This window comes from Hemicordylus capensis, chromosome 2, assembly GCF_027244095.1.
Source record: "Hemicordylus capensis ecotype Gifberg chromosome 2, rHemCap1.1.pri, whole genome shotgun sequence".
NCBI lineage: Eukaryota > Metazoa > Chordata > Lepidosauria > Squamata > Cordylidae > Hemicordylus > Hemicordylus capensis.
In genome coordinates this window covers 154,698,787-154,724,088 of record NC_069658.1, presented here as the reverse complement: position 1 = coordinate 154,724,088, position 25,302 = coordinate 154,698,787, and the positions used below count along the sequence as shown (strand labels likewise).

Genomic DNA, 25,302 nt, shown 5'->3' with positions numbered 1-25,302 from the left:
TCAGACAGGTGTTATTAACTGGTTTGTTTTATCCAGACATCGAGTCCTTCCCAAAGACCTGGGATGGCTGAATTTTATTATCAATATTGTTGTTATTATTATAGATATCATCGCAAAATATAGGCTGTTCCCAGTAAAGCTGCTTTTTGTAATTGGCTGATGGTGATTTCTGTGGCCCCTATGGCAACTTGAAGAAAGAAACAGAGGGTTTAATACTGGCTATACAAGAACAGGCACTAAGAACAAATGCAATAAGAGCAAAAGTCAAAAAATCAACAACAAACAGCAAGTGCTGCCTTTGTAAAGAAACAGATGAAACAGTGGACCACCTAATCAGCTGTTGTAAAAAGATTGCACAGACTGACTACAAACAAAGGCATGACAAGGTAGCAGGGATGAAACACTGGAACATCTGCAAAAAATACAAGCTACCTGTAGCCAAAGATTGGTGGGACCATACAATTGAAAAAGCTGTAGAAAATGAAGATGCAAAAATATTATGGGACTTCCAACTACAAACAGACAAACATCTACCACACAATACACCAGATATAACTATAGTTGAGAAGAAAGAAAAACAAGTGAAAATAATAAACATAGCAATACCAGGGGATAGCAGAATAGAAGAAAAAGAAATAGGAAAAAAAAATAACAAAATACAAAGATCTACAAATTGAAATTGAGAGGCTGTGGCAGAAGAAGACCAAAATAATCCCAGTAGTAATTGACGCCCTAGGTGCAGTCCCAAAACACCTTGAAGAACACCTCAACACCATAGGGGCCACAGAAAGCACCATCAGCCTATTATTGATTGATTGATTGATTGATTGATTGATTGATTGATTGTCATCTGCAAACAGGATGCTGGACAAGGTAGACCATTAGTCAGATTCAGCAATCTGAATTAAGGATTGTGGATGACAGAAGCTACTTATCCGTACTATGTTTTTTTATTTTTTTGTTTGTGTGTGGATGTGCAGATGATCTTTGGAGACCTCATGCGGTTCTGCTGGCTAATGGCAGTGGTGATACTTGGCTTTGCATCTGGTAGGTGACACACATTTCTGGCTTCTGTGAAAACTTTTGCTCCAATCACTGACATCTGTTTGTATTCATGGGAAACAGCTGAATGATGCACGATATCATCTGGGTCAAAGCCAGAAAAGGCCAAGATGGATGGTCAGATCTAGAGGAGCTGCTTAGCAGGAGGGGTGATGGTGTGGACTTGTGTGTTTCTCAATCCCAGACCTATTGCATATGATGTGGCTTACATAGAGCTTTTGGTAATTGAAGTGCACACGATGTCGTGCAATGAAAGGCAGTATAGAAATGAATATGAGTGCCCAGTTCTTTCCAATCCCCGCATAAATGAAGTTTTTTGTTTTGTTTTTTGCATGCTTCCCTTGACAGTTCTAAGCAGAAACTTTCCATCTCTTCCTGTCTCTACCTATGTTGAATCCATTAGCTCCCTTATGTGGAGTCAGACCACTGGTGTATCTAGCCCAACACTGACTAGATGGGGCTCTCTTGTCTTTCTGAGCCCTCCTACTTGAGCTTCTTTTATTTGGAGTTGCCAGACACTGAAGGTGAACCCTTCTGCCTGCAAAGTGTGTCTTCTGCCATTCAGCTATGACCCTTCTCTTTCTTTCTCTTTCTGGTTCCACGTCTCATGATGTTTCCCTTCCATTTCCCATAAAATATTGGATGCTGAGAAATACATTTTACTGTGGTATTTTAATTAACTTTGTATTTGGAAGTATTGCCAAAAAGGGATACAAAGCACGGAGGAGGGTATGATGGGGTGTTGGGAAATTAATCTAGTTCTGAAGGAGTGAAGGATGATCACGCAAGCCCACAGAGGGAAGAAACCCACCATCACTTCAATGCAAGCGAGACGGGAAAGTGATCTTTCTTGCTTTTTCATTCCCATGTGAATGCAAATTCATCCTGTCGGGGCATAAGGTGATCTTAGTTGCAGCAACGTTTTGATTTGGTTTTGATCAGGTTCTGTATTCATGTATTCTCTGCATAGTACTGTGACATACCTAGTGCTATCTCTTGTACTGCCAGATCTATGGGGGTTTAAAAGAATGTTTGCTTCTTCTCTTTGTACGTTATCCACCCACTCAGTGACCATTTCATGTACCTAATGAAATGCTGTGTGTGTCTGATCCATAAAAGCTCATGCCACATTAAGCATGTTAGTGTTTAAGCTTCTATGAGATGCTTTGTTGTTTGCAGTGCTGCAGACTACCAAGGCTAGCCTCTTAATTTTTCTTGGCATCTGGCTGTGATGTTTTGGCCATCTTGCCTGTCATCCTCGCATGACACACCGCAATGTAATCTACCATGCTTTTGAAACCTCTCCAAGATCACTATTATGTATACACTATTGTCAGTGTAGATGGCATTTTACAGGAGTACATTAAAAAAAAGGTCAGTCTTTGTCCTGAGAAGCTAAAATTTCAGCAGTGAGGGAGACGAGAGGAAAGGGTAACAAGGGTGAATTTGAGCACATTTATTTATTTATTTATTTTATTAAAATAAATACACTCAGAATGTGAGAGCTTTGCCTATTGGGAATTGTTAAGCCACTACCCAGTGTCATCCACCTTCAGCTAGAGAAACCTGGAAGAAACAGAAATTGCACATACCCTGAAGAACCTTGGCTGCCCCTCTCTGTCTGTCCTTTATTATTTCCCCTCATCTCTTAGCACAGGGCTGCTCAACTTTGGCCCTCCTGCAAATGTTGGCCTACAACTCCCATAATCCCTGGCTATTGGCCACTGTAGCTAGGGATTGGGGGAGTTATAGTCCAAAAACAGCTGGCGGGGCCTAAGACAGGCTAAGACCTGTCTTAGCAGCTAGTCTTCCCTACTCCTCTCCCCCACAGTTCCTAGGGAAAACTAGTTGCTGAGAAGAGAGATCCATTGAAGTCATTGGAACCTACTTCTTGGTGAAAGTGCATTGGGATGGAAGGGTTAGGTAAAAAGCTTCACAGAAAAGGTGAGTTTTGAGGAGAGTTTGAAGGAAAAAGAGCTGTGTTCTGGAAGGGAGTTCCATATATAAATGGGGAGCAAGGCAGAATGGACAGCTACCACTAAGAGAACAGGAGCAGACTTTAAGGAAGAGGGAGTCCAAAATGGTCCTAAATATGTGGAGGCCCCCTCTGCACATTTTCTACACTGGTAAATCTTGATACAATAAACTGATCTCGATCTCTCTCCCCCTCCTTGCTTTTTGCTAGCTTTTTATGTCATCTTCCAAACTGAAAATCCTGATGAACTAGGCCATTTTTACAACTACCCCATGGCACTCTTCAGCACTTTTGAGCTCTTCCTCACCATCATCGATGGACCTGCCAATTATGAAGTGGATTTGCCCTTCATGTATGGAATCACCTACTCTGCCTTTGCTGTCATTGCCACCCTCCTCATGCTCAACCTGCTTATTGCCATGATGGGTGATACACACTGGCGTGTGGCCCATGAACGGGATGAGCTTTGGAGAGCACAGGTGAGTGAGCGAAGCTTTGTCCTGTTAGTGACAATGTCTATGGAGGGAGAGATTTTTCGGAGTAGAGGTGATTCTGTTTATGTGAACTCCTTTCAAATAGACAGCTACCTCTTGATTGTGAGCTGAAGAAAATCTTGATAAACTGAGTGTTGACAGCTACTTAACAAAATTATATACTAACTAGTGGTTTTGTAGCCCGTTGGTTAACGGGCGCTAGTGGAGCTCTGCGCTCCAGACGTTCGCCGCCATTCCCTCTCCCGCCACCCCCCGGTGCCCGGGGCTCCGGCCGGGCCCGCCACTCACCACCGCCCGCGGCTCCGGCCTGGCCCACCGCTGCCCGGGCCCACCGCCGCATTATTTTGTTTGCCGCCTCGTCCAGCGGCCATCCTGGGCGGCCAGAAGCGGCCGCCCCGAAGAAGCCGGGTAAGCGGCGGCACGGCCAGGCCTCGGCCATGGCTCTGCCGCCTCCTCGGCCGCGCCGCCTCCTCTGGCCGAGGCCGCGGCTTTGCCGCCGCCTCGGCCAGTGTCCCCCGCCGCCGCTTACCCGGCTTCTTCGGGGCGGCCGCTTCTGGCCGCCCAAGATGGCCGCCGGGTGCTGGCGGTCCTGCCTCCCTGGCTCCTTCTGGCCATGCGCTTCGCGCATGCCCAGAAGAGGCCAGGGAGGCATGGACACATGCTTGGTGTCCGTCCACGGACGGACACCAAGCCTTTTATTAGATAGGATAATCACTAGAGATTAGTTTACAAAATAACTGGGTTCTTGGATTAGCCTCCTGTTGGGAGGATGCAAGGATTCTGTATCTCCCAGAACCCACCATGGATTGGATCCCCAACTGTTTTGAAACTTCCATATGTTTGCCACAGAATCAAGATTCCTAAATTCATACGGATTTTAAGTGTGTTTTATGGTTACATTTAAGGCTGGGGGTTGTTAGGGAATCCCCTATACTGGAGCAGACTGATAGACACATGTTGGAAGAGGTGAATTTAACCATGAAGGAATGTGTAACTAGTATATATTTTTCAGCCACAGGTTGTTTAAGCAGCAAGATTGGATGAATAGCATTTTCAAAACAGTTCTGTGTCATGAAGAGATAACACACAGTTTTCTGTTGCAATCTTGCTGTCCTGTTCATCTTTATTTAACCAATTTTTAAATTGACTAGGACTCCTTTCCATCATATAGAGGCAGAATGTCATAGCCTGCAGCCACCACCTATTTTTCACTGCTTTGTGTTTTGACCACTCATTCTTCTCAAATTGTATGTTCCAGGTTGTTGCCACTACCGTCATGCTGGAACGTAAACTCCCACGATGCCTCTGGCCTCGCTCTGGGATCTGTGGGCAGGAGTATGGGCTGGGTGACCGGTGGTATCTCCGGTAAGTTAGTTTGTTAACATAGTCTTTGCTGCAGACCTCCTTTGTCAAAGGCAATGGCATGTGAGATGTTGGTGCTATATGACATCAGCACATATTTATTTAATGTATTTCTGACTGTAACATTTGGAGTATTCTGGTGGGAACTAGGGATGTGCACAAAACCAGGTTGCCCCCCAAACACCCCCCAAAACTCACTGTCTCCAGCGCTGGGGGATTCTCTGAGGCCGTGGGGGTGGGTGTCTGCAGAGGTTCCCCTTCCCCCTCCAGCCTCCATTTATTCACAAATAGCCTGGTTCGGGTGGTCTATGGCCTGGTTCAGGCCTTACCTCCCGTGGCGGCGGCCATTTTGGAGGCTGCTGAGCATGCCCAGTGGGCCTCTGTGTAACCTGTTCTTTAGGGACCCCTGTGCCTACCTTGCAGGATTCCTCGCCACACTCCCCTTTACCAGTAGAGCTCTGCGTCTTTTCAAGCCGGCTTGGTTCAAACTCAACCCGAGTCCAGTTTGACAGTGCACAAAACCAGGCTGGGTTGGGATGGCTTGAATCCAGTTCGGATTTGAGCCTGAACCGGAAAAATTGGCTTTGTGCTCATCCCTACTGGAGGGATGCTGTGTAAGGGTTGGATAGGGCCAGTTGCTCTCCCCTTGCTAAATATAAGGGAAGCGCCACTTTGAAAGGTGCTTCTTTTGCTCACTTAGCAGGTTCTTCCTCTGCCAAGCAAACCATGAGCACTGTTCACTCTGATACGTGTTGGGGTGGTGACGATACAGGAGCACTCTCCGCCGTCTGCCCCCCATTCCAGTACTGTTGTGACATTTCCTTCCTCCACTTCAGGGGCGTAGCAAGGTTGGAGGGGACCCAGAGACAAGATTTTAAAATGGGCCCCTCGCTGATATACACACACAAACACAGTTCACAATATATCGTGCACTCACACTCACATCCCCATTATGAATACGGTGAATATCTAGTTCACATTGAATCTAGTTTTTTTACTCTCTGCTTCTGCCAATCTCCAAGAGACTCAACATAATTCATGGGGGGTGCAACATGGGCAGGTGGGGAGTCATGTGATGTGCCTCTGGGGGGCCCCTCGAGGCAGTGGGGCCCCAAGATGACTGCCTCCCCTTGCCTAACGGTAGTTACGCCCCTGCTCCACTTACAGTTTTTGCCATCAGTAAATTACCCATGAGGAAAGTCCACCTGTGAAAAATGATTTCTACAGTATGTGTTTATTTTGCCTTGCTAGATTGGATGGGAGGCGGGGTGATAGGAGAGAAAAGAGCTCTTCTGCGTATGAACCCCACTCTGCCACACAGACACACTATCATTTGGAAACTTTGTATGCTGTGCTAAGAGGTTGCATCCTTCAGCGTCCAAGTTCCATGTTTTTCTCCAGGATCTTTTCTTTAAGACCACGCTTTGGTCTCCAAACCTAAGATCACGGCCTTCATTCTGGTGGTGACAATCGAGGAGCCACTGCTGCCGCTCTCCTCCTGCCTCCAGCATTTTCAAAGCCAAAGAGGGGAAAGGAGTGGAATGAGGTGTGGAAATGAACATTAGAGTGCTTGGCTAGAGCATCTCCATTCTAGGTTGTCTCCATCTGACATAATGGAATGGTTCTAGAATGGTTGTCTCCACTCTAGGTAAGATTAGGGAGGCAAGAGGATTAACTTTCACTCCAATTATCTACAAAGAAGACTTTTTTTAGATCCTGTGGATCCTCAGTGCATCAGGCAAAAAAGCACATTGGCACCCATACCTTAAAGCACTTGCAACCTCTTAGTCCCACAACACAACGGCAAAGTCCCTGCAATGCCAGGACAGTACTGTAGTTGTCAACAAATGTTGCTTAAGGTAGAGTTTGGAGGCCAAAACACCCAAGGAATTTCCAGGGATGGGAAAGGACCAGGTAGGGATTTCCTCTTTTCGTGCTAAGGTTCAGAACCAGGTTCAGCCAAGCCTCAGGACCAGAAATGGGGTGGGGTTGCCATATTTCCGCACATCTAGGGACATATGCAGTTGAATTCTTCCCAGACGCCTTGTGCTGGCACTGAGTTCGCTATTGTATGGGTTGTGCACATCTGATACAGTCTTAACCTTTGTGTGTCCTTAAACTGGATAGCTTTGCCAATACTAGTTTCAGAGGCAGCATGTGACTATCAATGTCAAGTTTCAGGCCATCGTAATCCCCGCAGCTCTTTCCAAAGTAAATTAATGGTAAAACTTTACTACCATGGCAGGTGGGAAATGCAGGGCTTTTTATCCTCAGACTTCAGTTCTGTACATGCTTCTATATGTTTTGTTCAAACTTTCCAAATCAAGAAGAATCCCCTTCAGTAGCTTGGAAAATTCCATGAGCAACAAAGGTTAATAATTCATGTAAACACTAAGATATAATGGCTGTAATTTTGCAATCCTGAATTAGAGCATTAGCTACTGAACACCCTTCCTGCTTAGAGCAATATTAAAGTGCTTCTCTCCAAAATTGGCTCTGGAGAAATGGAAATTCCCATGCAGCAAACTGCTTAATTATTTTCATTGGGTCTTCATTGCTTTTTATACCTTTTTAGTTGTAGAAGCTGTTGGACTTGATAAGCATCAATTTATTTTCTCTCCAAGGTCCATTTCACACATCACACAGCCATTTTTGTTGGTTTTGCCACTGGCACTCAACAGGGAGCCACAGCCAATCCTGGCTCCCTGACAAGAGTTTCTGTATGACATATTCATCATTCACACTTCTAGATTATATGAGACATCAGATCACATGGGGACCTTCCACACTGGCATCCTCCATCATCAATGTGGATGATGCTGGTGTGGGATGTTGCTGCACAATTTGGGTTGAACCACACAACGTTTACTGTATACTACATATAGATGTAGCAATCACCATTGCGCATTTGATATAACATAGAAAGGTCTTTCACACGAGCATCTCTGTGTAAACCGCCCTGAGCCACTTTTGGAAGGGCGGTATAGAAATCGAATAAATAACAAATCTTGGGGTGGGTTTTTTTTGGGGGGGGGGGTAGAATTCCTACTGGTTCTTACTATTGCAAGTTGGGAATGCACACAGTATGCGCATCTCTCAATTCCATGCCATTGTAGGGATCATGGCAACCATCTCACAGCAGGCAAAATTAAACATGCTGAACCATGTAAAAATTTTCATATTTTAATGCTGTTATATGTGTTACTTATGGCAATGTAAAGAAAAAGAAAAAGCTGTGAAGATTCCCTAGTGACTATTTACACAGCATTTGGGAAAACATAAAGTTGTTCTGAGGGAGTCTTTTCTGGCGGGGGGGGGGGAATAGGGAAGTGACAAATAGGGAAGTTGGACAAAGGAACTACCAAACTGACTTTAACATCTACATGCAAGCATCAGTCATCTGGTGGTTCATGTAAAAACAGGTTGCTTGCCGGAAACAGGCGATCTGTTGATCTGGAATCATTTACAATGTAGGTTATGCACCTGTGCAGTAGCCCCTGCAGAAGGGTTTTCAAGCTCCCCGAGGTGCTCTATAGCTCTGCCCTTCATGCACCAAGTGTGCTTGGTATCTTTGGCAGCAGAGCACCCTTTTGCTCAGATGAGCGGGCTGTGTGTGTTCCCAATTTGCAATAGTAAGAACCCAGAAATTTTCACTGACATTGGGTTGGCACTGCACAGAACTGACATTTAGCCAGGATCAGTAATCTGGGTTTGATCTATAGTTGATGATCTGTTGTGTCAGGCAGGCACAGTTCTTTTCTTGGGTCGGAGACACAGAGTAATACACACACGATAGAAGGTGAATAGATGTCTTTTTAATCGGAGAAAGATAAAGGGGTAAAATGCTTACATCCCTCAAAACACACACCACTGGGGATCTCATTTCAGTAGGGGATGGGCTCTGGCATTGGTCCAAGGCACTTGCATGCTAATCCATTGTTGGGATCCAATTGACACACTAAATGGGTTGCCTTTTATAGTTGAATACAAACAGGCTTGACTTGCTGGTGAATAGACACACATGAGCCAAGCATGGCCAACATGGGTGTACAGAGAGACAGTATAATGAGCAAGATTCTCCAACAGAACACTGATAAGATGATGCAGCGAATTCTATAACTAACTAAAACAAGGCCCAGCAGAGAGGAGACAGAATGCTTTATAGAAGCCACTAGATCTCAAGCAAGATGGCTGTCCTGTGTCTTCTAGACAGGGACTGGCACATGCATTACACTACATTTCTTGGCTGAGATCCTGACACAGACACTAAACTTTCCCTCCTCATGACACAGTGGTCTTCTACAAAGGGGATCCTTCCCTACCGTGTCATTACATGATCTTAGTTAAATGTTGGGATGGTGTAATGCCAATATGACACCTGCAAAAAATTCCAGGTTCCTACAATGAGGTGTTCCTGGGAAGAATGAGCAAAGTATGTTGGGAGGTATACTCCCAGTAGGGTCACCCAAAGCGCAAAGGTCATCCCAGCTGCCCAGCTAAAGCAAGCAGGCCCCTATATTGGGCAGTAGCAATATAGGAAGGTGCTGGAGGCGGATGATCACTTCCGGGACAATGACAAAGGCATTATTTCACACTGCACGGGAGAAGGCAATGGTAAACCACTCCTGTATTTTACCTTAAAAACCACATGGATAGACAAGATAGAATGACTGTTGATGTAGTGCCAGATGATGGGCCCCTCAGGTCAGATGGTACTCAACATGCTACTGAGGAAGAACTGAGGGTCTCTCAAATCCCAATGGTGTTTATGACACAGATTAAAGCCTTTTGGACATCTAGTGGCTGATGTTGCCATGCAGGAAAAGGAAATCCAAAGCTGCAAAGACAGAATTACAGTGGGAACGTGGAACGTAAGAAACATGAATATGGGAAAGCTCGACACAGTGAAAAATGAAATGAATTGACTACAGATTGACATTTTGGGCATCAGTAAATTAAAATGAACTGGAATTGGACACTTTCAGTCAGAAAATCATACCGTTTACTACTCAGGACATGGAAAACAAAGAAGGAACAATGTGTTGCTTTCATAGTCAGGAAGGATATAGCAATGACAGTACTTGTTTACAATATGGTCAGTGACCAACTAATATCAATTAGATTTCATGGGCAACCATTTAACATGACAGTTTTTCAAGTCTATGCCCCAATGACTGATGCAGAAGAAGAGGAAGCTGATGAGCTGTATGCTCCAGTTCAGTCTGAAATTGACAGAACATGCAAGCAAGATGTGCTGGTGATGGTTGGAGACTGGAATGCCAGAGCTGGAAATGGTAAGGAGGAAAACCCAGTTGGACTGTATGGCCTGGAAAACAAATGAAGCAGGAGAATGACTTATTAGTTTCTGCCAAGCCAATGACCTATTCATTGCTAACACATTCTTCAAACAACCAAAGCGGCACCTATACACATGAACATCATCAGATGGAGTACACAGAAATCAAATTGATTACATTTTTGGTGCAAGAAGGTGGAAGAGCTCAGTTATAACAGCAAAGACATGGCCACGAGCCAGTTGTGGAACCAATCACGAACTGCTCAAGTACAAGTTCCAAGTCAAGCTAAAGTGGGAAAAACAAGGCTATCCAGCTTCCACGATATAATCTTGAGAATGTACCCACCATCTTCAAGGAGAACATCAGGAACCGCTTTGAAGTTCTGAACCTCATTGATAGGGAACCAGAGGAACTGTGAAATGAAATCAAAGAAGTTGTTAAGGACCAATGTGAAAAGAGACTGCCAAAGACCAAGAAACAGAAGAAAGCAAAATGGATGTCAGAACAGACGGTGAAGAGGAGCGAAGCCAAAGTCAAGAAGGATAAAGACCTCAGGAAGGAACTTAATAGGGAATTTCAGAAAGCTGTTAGAAGAGACAAAGAACAGTACTACAATGACGTCTGTAAAGATCTTGAGGATGGAAATAGATATGGAAAAACAAGGAAAGTTTTCCAAAAAAATCTCTGAACTCAGAAGGAGGTTCCAACCTCGAATTGGTATGTTAAGGGATGCCAGGTAGTAACTGATTCAGAGAAGATCAAACAGAGATGGAAGGAGTACACTGAAAATCTGAACAGCAGGGACGTCAACATCCAAGATACTCTAGATGATATTCCCTACTTGCAAGAACCTCTAGTACAGGAAGATGAAGTTAGATCAGCACTCCGGTCAATACCAAGTCAGAAGGCTACAGGAGTTGATGGAATAGCTACAGAAATATGGCAAGCAACAGAAGAAGAATCAGTCAAGGCTCTAACCAAATTATGCCAGTAAATTTAGAGAATGACACAGTGGCCAACAGATTGGAAGAGTTCAGCTTACATAGCCATACCAAAGAAAGGAGACTTAACTTACTGTGCAAATCATCACACAATATCTTTAATTTCACATTATAACAAAATAATGCTCAGGATCATCCAACGCAGATTAGAGCCTTATGTGGAAAGGGAAATGCCGGATGTTCAAGTTGGTTTCAGAAAAGGCAGAGGAACAAGAGACATCATTGCCGATGCACACTGGATAATTGAGAAAGCCAAAGAATACCCAAAAGATTTCAATATTTGCATTATTAACTACAGAAAAGCCTTCAATTGCGTTGTCCGTGTGAAGCTGTGGAATATCCTAAGGAAAATGGGGGTCCCAGAACATCTCATTGTTCTCATGAGAAACTTATACACAGTACAGGAAGCCACAGTCCAGACAGAACATGGTGAAACAGACTGGTTCCAGATCAGCAAATGAGTAAGAAAAGGCTGTATACTTTCTCTGTATTTATTCAACTTATATGCCGAACATATACTTTAGCATATAGCTGAGAGAAGCTGGATTGGAAGAAGATGAGCGTGATTTTAAAGTTGGAGGAAGAAACATCAATAACCTGTGCTACACTGATGACAGCACTCTGATAGCTGAGAATGTGGATGATCTGCAAGCTCTAGTAATGAAAGTCAAGGAGCACAGTGATAAAATGGGACTATGACTAAATGTCAAGAAGACTAAAGTAATGGCAATGGGTACAGCAACCAGCCTCAGGATTGATAATGAAGACACTGAAGTGGTGGATAGCTTCTGCCTTTTTAGGATTGACCATCAACAGTAAAGGATCCAGCAGTCAAGAAATATGCTGCAGACTAGCTCTTGGTGGGTTGCAATGAAGGCCTTGGAAAGGACATTTAGGTGTTGTGACCTGTCTATACCTACAGAGATTAGAATCAGACAATGGTTTTCCCCATAACACTCTATGGATGCAAAAGTTGGACTTTGAAGAAGCAAGAAAGAATAAGTATTGATGCTTTTGAACTTTGGTGCTAGAGAAGACATTTGAGGATACCATGGGCAGCCAAGAAAACAAACAAATGGATCATAGAACAAATGGTACTAGGGCATTTGCATCCTGGTCAGTTGCATCCCTGTAAATTGTGTCCCGGTCATTGGCATCCCTGGACGTTTGCGTCCTTTTTCTTTTTTCTTTTTGTGCCCTGTACATTTGCGTCCTTAACCCAACTATAAGTAAACCCCTTGTTATATATGTTAAGCCTCTTATCCCGTCTAATCGATTAGCGTAATTGTAGTCACATGATGGGCGTCTCGTTTGTGACTGAGCTACTTATAAACAAATCCCCACAAGTGTTTGGTATGATTAGAAAACAAAAGGTGGGGGCTGTCTTGACTGACCAAATTCATTATCCTTGTGAGTTCAGCACTGTTCTGATCAGTCAAGATTTATATATGTTAAACATTCCCTATTGTGTAATTTTTTTTAAAGAAACTAAGCTGTGTCACAGCTTGTGAAATCAAGCATAGGTGAAATCAAACATACTTGTTGATAACGGAAATTATAGCTATCAGTATAATAAAAAAATGCTGCGGGCACCAAAACTTACTGGAGATGTGTGGTATGATCCTGCAAAGCAAGAGTTCATACCGAGAGTGATGTAGTAACAAAACGAATTAATGAGCATAACCATGGTTCTTCTGCTGCTACAATTAGAGCAAAAGAATCGATTTCAGAGTTGAAAGAAACTGCGATATCCTCACGAGAACCAACCAGACATCTTATTGGAACAACTTTGTCAAAACATGATGAATTTTCAATGGCAGAAATGCCCTCTGTCTCAGCAACGGGGAGAAATGTTGGTTGTTGGCGACAGAAAGCACAAAATGCTCTGCCTATACCAAACCAAAGATGTAATTATGAAATACCAGAAAAATATTGTATTCTCCCCAAAGGATAAAGGGTTCTTGCAATTGATACTGGCATAAATGATGAAAATAGAATGCTCATCTTTGCTTCAGAAGGGGGTTTGGATGACTTGTCACGATTTCAGAATTGGGCAGCAGATGGCACTTTCAAAATTTGCTCATGAATCTACTATCAAGTGTATTGCATCCATGTCCAAGATGGTGTATTCAGTAGTCCTCGTGTGTTTGCTCTTCTACCCAATAAGACTAAAGAAACATATGACCGCCTATTCACTCTTTTGTTGCAGATTAATCCCAAATCAGTGCTGACAGATTTTGAACTAGGAGCAAGAAAGTGTATAGCGGAACATTTCCTAATACAGCAATAAGCTCATGTATTTTCCATTTGTCAAAATACATCTTTAAGAAAATATGCAACCTCTGTTTAAGACGGTATAACAAAGATCAAGAATTCAGTATAAAAATTAGATGTTTCTCTGCATTGAACGACTTGCCTAGATCTAACAATAGTTTAGAGGGGTGGCATAACGCTATCCAAAATTCAATTACTTGTCAACATCCCTCTGTTCGTAAATTAATTGATGCGTTGAAGAAAGAGGAAGCTATGGCCAAAAAGAAGAAAGTTGACTACCAAAGAGGGATTATTGTCCAACCCAGAAATAAGAATATAAATAAGTGCCTTCAATCATTACTTGCACGTTTCAATCCTCAGGACAAAATAAGTTTCTTACAAGGGGTTATGAAATCTAATATGGAAATATTAGTTATACTGTGGGTTAAGGACGCAAATGTCTGGGATGCAAAAAAAACCCAGATGCAGACATCCAGGGACGCCAGTGACCGGGACGCAATTGACTGAGACGCAGTTGACCAGGACGCAACTGTCCTGTCACCAGAACAAATCAATCCAGAATTTTCACTTGAAGCACAAATGACCCAGCTCAAACTATCATACTTCGGACACATTATGCAAAGTCCAGCTCCCTTGAGAAGTCCATAATGCTGGAGAAAGTTGAAGGAAAGAGAAGTGGGTGACCAGTAGCAAGGTGGATGGACTTGATTGCGACAGCAATGAATGCACCACTGAGAGCCCTTAAAGGCCAAGTTGAAGACAGATCATCCTGGAGAGAATCTATCTATGTAGTCGCTAAGATTCGATACCTATCTGATGGCACTTAATCAATCAATCAGTCAATCAATCAATCAGAATTCCTACCCTATTTCTCCACAGACAAGCAGAACCTCCATTTGGCTCTCCAAACCCAATGTGCACACACACAGTGCAGCCAGACACAAGTAACACAGCCACAGTCTCCATTTTTGAATTCAGGAGCTGGATCCACCAAGGATCAAAAGAGCTATCCCAGCATGCATTGCACTGAAAGAGACTGAAAATCCCCATTACAGCATCACTTGTTCTCTGGTCATGAAGGGACTGGAGGCGGGCCCTTCCCTATTAAACCATTGCTTAAAAAAGGACCATAGAGTGTACTTAGAGTGGCACATTCACAGATGGCAGCCCTTCTAGGCACAGTACTCTCTTACAAATATGGCCCCTACTAGCTCCTGCGGACTGCTAGGAACAGTGAATGCACCCACATGACTAGAGCCCCTAAGTAGGACAGCTGCTATTTTCATCCTGCCTTGGTAATGACCAAGGTTCAAAAGTTGGGCTACCCAGATTTGAGTGGGCTGGGTTGGAAGGAATTGTGTGGGTTCTCACAAGCCTCCAAACCTGGGCTGCTTGCCTCCTACCTTCATTTTGTGAACTGTGTGAATATCCCTAGTTTGCCTGCATACATTTCTAGTTAGAGGGTCTTGGACACGAAGGCTGAGAAAGTCCTCTACGTAAAGACCTTGGAGAGTCTCAAAGCCTTCTCTGGGTCAGTCACTATAAGCCAGCAAGAATGGCTGCCTTACTCAGTATATGGCAACTTAGTATATTTATTTGATTCTAGATACATCTAGAAGTGGGGCCTGCAACAAAATGTACTTGTGTATCCTTACCCCATACAGAAGCATCCCTTCGGGTACGGGGTTTCAACCAGCCTGGAACAGAAGCCTTGTAGTGCTGTTCAGGCATCAATAGCAGTGTGGTGGAGGAATTTCAAGAAAGGGTAAGGCAGGGAAAGGACTGCCTTTAGACCTTTCCCTGCTCTAGTGTACAGTGGGAGAAGATCTGGCTTGCAGTTTGGTGCCAATCTGAACCACAGTTTTTAAAAAAACAATTGTTTTACAGCTGAAGAGGTGTGGTGGTTCTAGAGAGTGGGTACGGGAAATTGTGATAGAGAGGGGAGTTTTTTTTAACCTCATAGCATGTATCCTCTCAGCTATAACCCCCTCTCTTACTATAAGCTTTTAGGGGCTTGAGCAGGCCAATTCCATCTTTCTGCTTCCCCCTCCATTTCTTTGTAGCTGACAAATCAACATGTATCTTAACAGTTGTCCACCATAGACTTAATTGAAAGCCTCACGCAACCTGCCCCATGTCTTGGTCCTGCAGATTCCCTTCTCGTGCCTCTGCCCCGCTCCCCAGGTCAGAATTGACAACTGCCCATATATAACAATGGAGAAATCCAGGATTTTAGTATAGCTGTACTTGGGCATCAGCAGTATGACCCCTCCTCCTCTCCCACCAGAGAAAAGGTAGCAGTAATGGCAGGAGTTTCTCCTCTCCATACGATGGCTGATATACTACACAACAGCATGTCGGCCTAGTTAATGTTGTGTCTGTGCCATTTGTTTAAGTAACACAAACACAAAATTGGTGTTTGTTGCACAAGAGTAAACCCTTTGGAAATAATCGACTTACTCTTGTGTAATACATGGCACAAGTGCAACTAGACTGAACTGTTGTGCAGTATGTCAGCCAATGAGACGAGTTATAGTATTTTTTTTTATCTCTGTGCTCTCAACATTCTGTAAGGTCTTGGAAGCTCTCAGGGCCGTTTTGGTTTGGTTTTGTATTTTAAACCTTTTCCTGTTAACTTTAGCTTTATCCCATTTACTATTGCACAGCTGGGCGCTTTCCAGATTGTGAGCCTTATACCGCAAAAAGTGGTGTAAACTTCAGTGTTTTGTGGTGCTGAATTCAAACTGCATTAGAGATCTGTTGTAAGGAGGCAAGCCTCCTACAATGGGCAAATACAGAGAGGGTTTTGGGGGGGGGCGGGGTTGCAACACAGATGCAACGTTATAGGGATGTGGTGGAGCAATGAAAACTGAAAGAAGGCATTGGAAATATGAATAGCACCTTTCTTACAATCCAGGGGTTGCGATATCAAAACACAGTCAATACAGAAGCCCGCTTAAGGGACCCGTTGCTTTCCACGTTGCACTGTGATAGCATGCAATCTGGAAAGCGCCCTGGTTTTCACACCCCAGTATGTAAAAACCACTACCTTATTTTTGGATGGTCTTGTTTTGCTTCCAAACTGACAAGCACTTGACCACTTTGATCAATTATAATTGCTATTACCATATTAACCCAAATAGAAGATGACTCTGAATTTTGTCAAACAGGTAATACTCATATTTACCTGAAAGGAACAGGAGTCTGAATTTAAGACAACTCCCCAATTTCTAACTTTAAAAAACTTGAGTGTGGGGGGGGGGAACTAGTCTTGGATTCAGGTAAATATGGTATAATATGTTCGGGTCCAATGCTCAGTAGTAGAGTACATGCTTTGCATGCATCAGTGTTCAGGCTTAATCTCGGACAGCTGCAGTTAAAGGGATTCCAGGTAGCAAGGCTGGCAAAGACTCCAGCTGAGGCATTGCAAGGCTGCTGCCCATTGATGATATTGGGCTAGATGGACCCAACGGTGTCTGACCCCCCCCCCCAAAGGCAGGTGCAGACAGGCTAACTTCATTGCCGGAGCCTCAGGTGTCCCCATTGAATGCCACGTTTTCGTACAACATGTTTGTGGAGGATATTGTTTCTCCTGCAAGTTGTGACGTTTCACCGCCCAAGAACGGAACGCTGACAAGTGCTGGATATTGCAGGGCAGGAGAGGGAACCCCAACTTTCTGTTTAGGAACCGAGCAAGGGAGACCGGCTGGCGCTGCTCCGAGGCACCGCATTGCTTGCGGTGCTCACCAGGTCTCTCTGCATTCTAGAACTGTGCTGCAAAGCAGGAGATCTCTGTGCTGATTGGCTTCTGGTGCCCTTCCTCCTCTGCCCATACACACAGTAGCTCCCAGCACAGCATCCCTGTCGGCTGCTAGGCTGAGTTAGGGAAGTGTTCCCATTCACTAACCATCTGCAATTGTTCAAGGCATAAGCGTGCCAACAGCTGGTGAAGTCAGGAGGCTGTTGCTCCAACGGTGCCATGTAATTCAATTAGTTGCATTGGGCGGGGGGGAGGGTATCCCTACCTTCTTGGCATCCACTGTTGGCTACAGCGAAGGATTTGACACAGCCAATGTTATTTTGTCCGGGTTTTCTTGCCTGGAAAATACCCCCGCCCCACCTCCCTTTATTCTCTGCACTTTCCCTAGCAGAACACAAGGGGGAAGTATTTCATTCTGTACACCCACCACAGAGGCGGTTTGTGCAACTGGGTGTAAAAACTGCACATCATCTTTATGTGGCAATTAAAACTGCATTGAAGCAGAACAGCTTTGCTCTGGAAGCATTGGGTCTCCCCCGAGTATGGCGGAAACGGTGGAGGGAGGGTGAGGAGAGGAGCGGGGGAGAGTGGTCGACTCTCAACACAGGAAGATCCTGGATATTGTCAGTTCTGTATCTGTGTTGTTCTGCAAAGTTGTCCATCAAGGAGGTCTGCAGCAATTCATGTGGGTTGTCACAGCCAATAAGATTAAGGAGCCCTGTGGGCAAACGAGGCTGAAGGTTGTGAGGGCGATGGAGGAGGGAAATGGCACCATGATGAATAGCACCGAAACAATCTGATTTCAACATGTGCTCACAAATCACCGAAAATGGAAGATGCCTTTGATACTTATTAAAATGAACATGAAGCAAGGGTGAGGGTTTTGGTGCGGTCCCAAGGTGCTCACGGACACAGGGAACTAAATTGCTCATTGTATAAAGTATTTCATATATAAATTTAATAAATGAAATATTTATAAATTGTATGTAATGTACAACATACATTTTATAAAACTGCAGACATACTAGAGCAAGGGTTCTTCAGCTGGAGTCTTCAGCTGTAAAAACCTGCTCTCAATTGAATTTGCTTCCTGGTGAACCAGAACAGAATTATTGAAAATAACTATTGCGAGTACTTATTTTTCCTCTAACTTTTACTGGAGCCTATTGAAAATATAAGTGGAGTGGAGTTCCTGGGTAAGGGGATCCATAATTGCAAGAGGGTTCAGAACCCCTATATTAGACTACTGATATTGTTCTCTATGTCATGTTGATGTATAAAGCTCATCCTCCCCCCACCCCGCCACCCCCCACATATTTCTTGCTATGAGCCTGGCAGCATAAATGTAACATTGCACCCAATTTTCTCCCAAACACCTTAACTCAGATTTCTAAGAAGTTGTAACATTGTGAGCCATGAAGTTGCTGCTCTTCCTTCAAGTTGGAAAGCATCAACCTGGGCAGCGACAGCGCTCTTGACTGCTTTTGTTAACTTCTTGCTGCAGGGTTGAAGATCGATCTGAGAACTGGCAGCAAAAACAGCTCTGTGCTAAAATGTACGAGCCGCACCGAAGGGATGGCTTTGAGAAGTACTTGAAGGGCAAACTGACGCCGGCGCTGGATGGGGGTGGACAGGTTTACTCAAAGAAGCAGACGCCCTTGAGCACCCCTAATGAAACACCAAACTCATCGCGAAGGAGCTCCAGGTGCGGCTGGGACATCTTAAGGCGCAACACACTGGGCCAGCTGCAGGGATACACCAACCATGCCATGGAAGAGGAGGAAGTCTATCATGTGTGAACCACCAGAACTATTGCCCCATGGAGGCCCATGGAAGAGCCTCCCTGGTAAAGGCATCACTCCAAATGATTGGGTAGATCCTCCAGTGCTTTTATACTGACCACACTAACTTAAGTTATCTGGCACTGATGATGGCTAACGGAGTTGATAGTGTGGGTCCCAGGTTGCTGTGAAGGACTGCTCCTCAGAAAAGTCTTCTTCTGCCGTGGATGCATCAGCAGGTACAGCAGTGTCAATGTGCTGCCACAAGTCTAGGAGAACTTTTTGGGAAATGACCAGGACTGTGGAAGGCTTAAGGGACAAAGACTCTTATCCAGAGCCTTCGTAAGTGTTTGCACATCTTAGTCTTTGGCTAGGGGCCTAGAGAAGACCAGTCTGCTTCTGCTGGTGGTGCTAGGTAACAGGGTTCCAGTTTAGCCACCAAAGGCTCCTGTTTGCTTAACAGAAGGCAAGAGCTGTCAACACTCATAACACTGTATATATCCCTGTAAAAAGCAGGCAGAGATTCAGACGAATTGTCTCATCCTACCACACACACTGGGATACGTCATGGCGGAACCGCCGTGTATAAGGAACCTGGAGCTGCTGCTCCCGCCCCGGGTTCCTTTCTCCGCTCTTCCGGGCAGTCTGTAGTAGAACACAACATGTGGCATTGAGACATGATGCTGTGCATTGCTTTGCCCTCCAATGATGTCACATCACGTGTTGTGCTCTACAGCCTGTTAATGGGAGAGGGTAAAAGAAACACAAAACAGCCCCACAGAACCGCGCTGTTTCCTGTGGCATCGACTTCTGTCTCCCAATCTCTTAAAACCCTTCAGTGAAGGACAATCTTGGAAAATATATTCCACTGCCCCAATTAAGCTAAACAGTAAGGAATTGTTTCCTAATACATAATTCGAATCTACATGCATTCAATTCAAATTAAATCTCATCCTTCCTGCCCTACGCCTGGATGGCTGTGTGTGTGTTTGCGTGTGTGTGATTGTGTGGAGTTTGTTTGTTTGTTTGTTTGCCATAAAGTTTTATGGCCACTTTCTAATGTGAGAGGCATTTTTACAAGAAAAGTGTTGTTTTCTTAAGGTCAAAAACCTACTTCCTTCAGACTGTTCCTCATGCAACCCTCTTTTGAATCTATTTGTCACCTCTACTGCCCTCTTCAATATTTCCTCCCATGCCCATATTTCTTGTTTTGACTGTGGCTGAAACTTGACATGACAAGAGGTTGCATGGCTGCTGCCCAGAACTATAGCTCCGTCTCAATCCATCTTCTCCTAGAAATGTCCAGTAAGCTAAACCAGAGCATACAGGATTGTAGCATTCATTGTGATTTGGCAGCAAATAGCAGCCTGTGAAATGCTCTGAAGGTGGGGAAACCTGTAACGTGTCACACGTTTTCGTGTACTAGACATTAGCAGGGGCAAGAACGGATATTATGCAGGACTGTTGCTTTGGGTGGCACCGCATGCAATCTTTGTACCAGCTTGTTTCACTGCATGATACTTAAAACCAGATGCTTCTTGTCCTTAACTGGTCCCTGTGACAGTTGTTATGTTCCATTCTCCCGTTCTAAAATGTGCTGCTTGTCTTATGTTTTCCCAAAATGTTGTTTCCTATTTCCCCCACTCCAATCGCAACTGCTTGCTTAATTCATGTTCTAGTTTTTCATAAAATGCAGCTCTGGAGCTGGCATTGCTACCACTCTGGGGGAAGAAAATGGGTCATTGCTCGTTTACATATACTAATTTAATTAAATATATGCATTAAAAAAAAACCCACTATTGCCTGTCATGGAGACTATGGCTTATGAAAAAGGCTGGGTGACAAAAGGAACTTGGAGAGATTAAAACCCAGCCCTGACACTTCTGCACTGGGGCGATCCTTCTCAGCTGTGTTCAGGTGGAGGCGGTGGGGCCCCCGTTGTCCTGTCCTGCTGTGCTTGTGCATTTGGCTTTGCCTCCCTTGGCCGTGGTTGAATTCAACTTTTTTTTTCTGCCCGGTCCTTGAATACCTTCAGTGTGATTTTAGTTTTATAGGGTAACTTTGGAAGAGTTTGAAGTCCATTTCTGTTGTGTTGTGGGCAAATGTGGCGTTTGTACTCTCCTCCTTCAAGTAATTATTATGTTAAGCCAACATTGGGTCAAGTATGGAACCCAGGGGAATATTGGCCCTAAATTCACATGGCTCCATTACTGAACACTTTCTCTAAGGCTGCTCTACAAGACACAGGCTGACATGACCTGCAATCCGGTAGTGGCGTGAGGAGGGCTGTGCAGGGATGCGGAAGGTTTCTTGTACACCCATAGCCCTCTTCCTATTGCCAAGGGGCTGTGGATCATGTTGGCCACTTTTGTTCATTTGATCTTTCTTAAATGCTAGGTCTCCATAAGCACTAGGGCTTATTCAAATGACATTTGATTGTTTTGGGAATACTATAGCTACCATTTGCTAATGCACCAAAGCCCAGATGCCAGGTTTTCCTATGGTAAAAATGGCAACTGGTGATATACACCTTTATGCCCATCATTTAGCAGAAGTGCTCCTGGGAGTCAATGACTATATAGCAGGGTGATCTATGCACTGAAATCAATTTCCAAAATTGCATTGTAGCATGTCATCATGAGCCAGCAGTGTACAATTGCTCATGGAAGATGAAGTGTGAATCCACAGAATTTCTGTGTGGATGCACAAATCCAGCAGCAGCATCTGACCCTGGATTATAAATTACACACGCAATGCATCGCTCTCCTTGGATGCACTTCTAACACTTGTAATCCCTACCACGCCCTTCACAGTGTTGTGTAGCGTCCCATGTGATGCTGCTGTGAATGTACATCCCCATCTCTTGTCTGGCAGCACAGTGGGTGAATAAATACAGATGACCTTTGGACAAGTGGGAATTCACCTTCGTGTGCAAGACAACACTTGGTAAGGTCATCTGTGTTGTCCTGCCAACTATCTTTGTGAACCACCTAAACTGTTGAGGAACATTTTACCTTCTACCCTTGATGGGCAATGCAGGAAAGCAATGGGAGGGATGGTAAAATTCTCCTTGCCTTCGGGCAGGACCATACAGACGTACACTGTGGTAAGTGACCATGTAGTAAATGATTGTCTGTATTCACCCAGTGTGTAATTATTACCAGCGGGCTATTAGTTATATGAAAGGCATTGTTGCATGTGATTATCTCTGGAAGCGGGAGCATGTGTGCTGACAAGAAAACAAAAATGTGCATTCACTAGGTTATTTGCAATAAGCAGCTGCATTCCTAAGGGTTGCCACTCAAATTTGCGAAAAGCTATTTCTTGCATCGCAAGCCACATTAATCACATTTGTACATTCAAATCAAAACTCTGCAGCTAAGTCCTGCAAAAGTATTCGAACACCCGATTTGGGAATTACTCTCTGTAGGACAAATGCTACTGGCTAACATACTGCACAAGGGAACGTGGGCAGCTTGAGCACCTCTTATGCTCCTGTGTGCATGCAGGTATCACCAACAAGTGCTCTGTGCACACAGTTGTGCGATGCGATGCCTACTGGACATAATGGGCATTGCGTAACTGCATGGAGTGCTTACAGTGGAGCCCCATCAGTGGTATTTACATGCAATGCTTAAGTGGCCCGCATTCCCTTGTGTGGTATGTCAGCCACAGTCCGTATCCGCAGTGCAGTGGAAATGCACGAAAGATCTCACCAACAGGATATTTGGGTTGCTAGAGCTGGAAGCAAACCATATGATTTGGATGAACTCCATTTGAAAACATGACAATGACTATGTAGCACTTGTGAACTCAGCTAGAATACTTCATTCTGAGCAATACCTGTATCCCAATATTCCTGAAAGAGCTCACTTCCAAGAGCATTCATTGGATCTATGCTAGAAGCTTAATGCCATTCTGACTTCCCCCCAAAAATGGGACTCTAGAATTTATCTATTTAGTTAGTGAGCTGTGCTCCAATGGATTTTTTCCACCTGCTCCTTAATGTTGCCATGAGCATCCTGTGCACTTCCTCCATACCTATCATTTCCTGTTCTGACCTATTTGAGATGGTCTTAATTATTTTTGTATTTAAATGTGTGCACAAGCCATTCCTTTTATTCCGTCCTTCCCTCTTCAACAAAGATAATGTGTAATATATTTTTGGTGGCTTGAAGGGTCTGAGCTGGAACAAATGTGAATCCTATTTTAGAATTATTTATTTCCCAAGATGCTGCCTCGTATTCTTTTTCTAAAACTTGAGCTAGATCTTTCCCACCATTTCAAAACTGAATCCAAAACGGTCCTTGGGACAAAGCGTTCCAACCTTCAGCAGCTTCCCCCTACCCGTCTGCTTGGCCTGGTCTTGCCGTGTGCACCATGGCAATCCTTTCCCTGCTGTGGCCTGACCACGGGTCATGAACCTTTGCTACTGGTTTGGTCTAGCTATTGTACTGGAGAGGGGAGCAATTTTATCAGTGCTCAGACCAAACGCCCCCTGCTTTGAAATGGGTCCAATAGCTCAGGCCTTCCCTGGGGCCACTCGGTCACTTCACATGCTTGATATCAGGACGCAAAGAGGCCGAGAGTGGAGGGGCAAGGTCAAGTCTTCCCTGCTGACCTTGGCTCCTCGGATGACTCGCAACAGATAGCCTCTTAATTCATCTGGGTGGGGTTGTCCAGGTTAATTTAGGGCCGGAAGTGGAGGTGGAAAGGACTCTGTCTCTAGGCTGTGTATACAGAATGGGCAGTCCAATACTGCTCTGGAGAACAAACTGTTGAAAGGGTCATCTAACAGCCGCTTCTGCATGCCCACCCCAAGCTCTCTTTATCGGGTGATGGCAGAACGGAGCTTGAAAAGGGGATAGGGAGATGGACTCACAAGCTATGTCAGCACGAGTCTGTTTTCGAGTATCCATTCATTCTACATTGCTAGTGGTTTCCTGAATCCACACCTTACACTGCAGTGTCCATGTTCTGTTGTGACTGGTGCTCTTAAGTAGGGATGTCCATGGAACATCTCCCCCACCTTTAAAGTCCGACACCGCCCACATCAAACGTTCGAACCGGCCAATGGTCGAACCTGTTTGGAGGCCTGTAAAATGGCCTCCGAATAGGTTCATGCACATCCCTACTCTTAAGTGTGCACATATTCTAGTGCTGGGACCCCACTGGTTTCAGTGGACGTACACGTCCCTTTGCTGTGTTGGGTTGTGGCCTAATTGGAATACAAATTGGCACCTCAGAAAAACAGGGAAGCTTAAACTGTGAAGAAATAACCTCAGTGGTAGCAAAGGTTCTATGACCAACAATAGTGAACTCCTCTGCATCCTGGCTCTCTGCTGCATTTTGAAAGTTGACAAGCATTTTTAAAATTGTATTTTAACAAGTCTGACCAGACACGTTTATGCGCATCCAGCCAACTACACCGTATCAGATCGATCTCTTTTCAATCATTTCCTGCCCCCGGTGGGTGTGTACACACACACACACACACACACACACACTCTTTATATAATATAAAGAGCTTGCATGTATGGCTGGGTACAGATCTGATGCAGTTTCAAAAATAACTGACACGAAGGCAATTCCAAAAATAGCCATAATAGCTCAGTCGTTGCTCATATATACCAGGTATAGCATGCAAGGTGATTCACCCACCTTGCATGGAGGTTAGCATGGAGCAGTGCAGTTAACAAAAGTAATTAAGTCAATCAGCAATCAAGAGATGTGCTGATGAGATCACCTTGGTTTAGCTATATGCACAGTGAACATCCAAAACTTGGTGAATATTGACAATCTTTTGTGAATGTGCAAAAACTTAACCTGCATCACAAATGTTGACAGCCACTAAACATGATTGTCAATATTCCCTAGCCTAGTGCATATCTGAAAGGTGGGGGAAATAGATACCTAGTTTTCAGCATGTAGATGTTGAATTTCACTACACTTTGGACATTCAGTATGCCATGAAAAAGGACAGTCTCAAGGCACTTTCCTGAAGGAGTGACATTTACTGCCACAGATATGCACTTTATGGTGATACACATAAGGGGCTCACTCTCATAGTGGACCCCACCCCACCCCTTCCCCTCTGAATAAGATCTGTTTAGCCATTTTTTTTAATGAGTTTCTACATCAACAGTGACTATGTTCTGTGTAGATCAGATTTGAAGGGCAGCTCAACTCTGTAAACCTGTCTTGATTAAACAGCCTGTTGTTCTTTTTTAGCCTTGAGAAGGTCCATGCCGCCCCAGAGATCCACATGTCTTCCTAATAAAGCCTTGTGCACAGAC

The 25,302-nt window shown here is 44.4% G+C and overlaps 1 protein-coding gene across 1 annotated transcript in view; it reads left to right on the top strand.

Moving 5' to 3' along the window:
* The window catches only part of LOC128343209 (transient receptor potential cation channel subfamily V member 6-like), a 120,777-nt gene extending 95,476 nt beyond the window's left edge, over positions 1-25,301 (top strand). The window contains exons 12-15 of the mRNA XM_053291860.1: positions 981-1,047; positions 3,248-3,516; positions 4,790-4,896; positions 18,730-25,301. Coding sequence (XP_053147835.1) covers positions 981-1,047; positions 3,248-3,516; positions 4,790-4,896; positions 18,730-19,024 — 738 coding nt within the window. The 3' untranslated portion in view covers positions 19,025-25,301. The remainder of the gene's footprint in view (positions 1-980; positions 1,048-3,247; positions 3,517-4,789; positions 4,897-18,729) is intronic.
* Position 25,302: the final 1 nt, after the last annotated feature.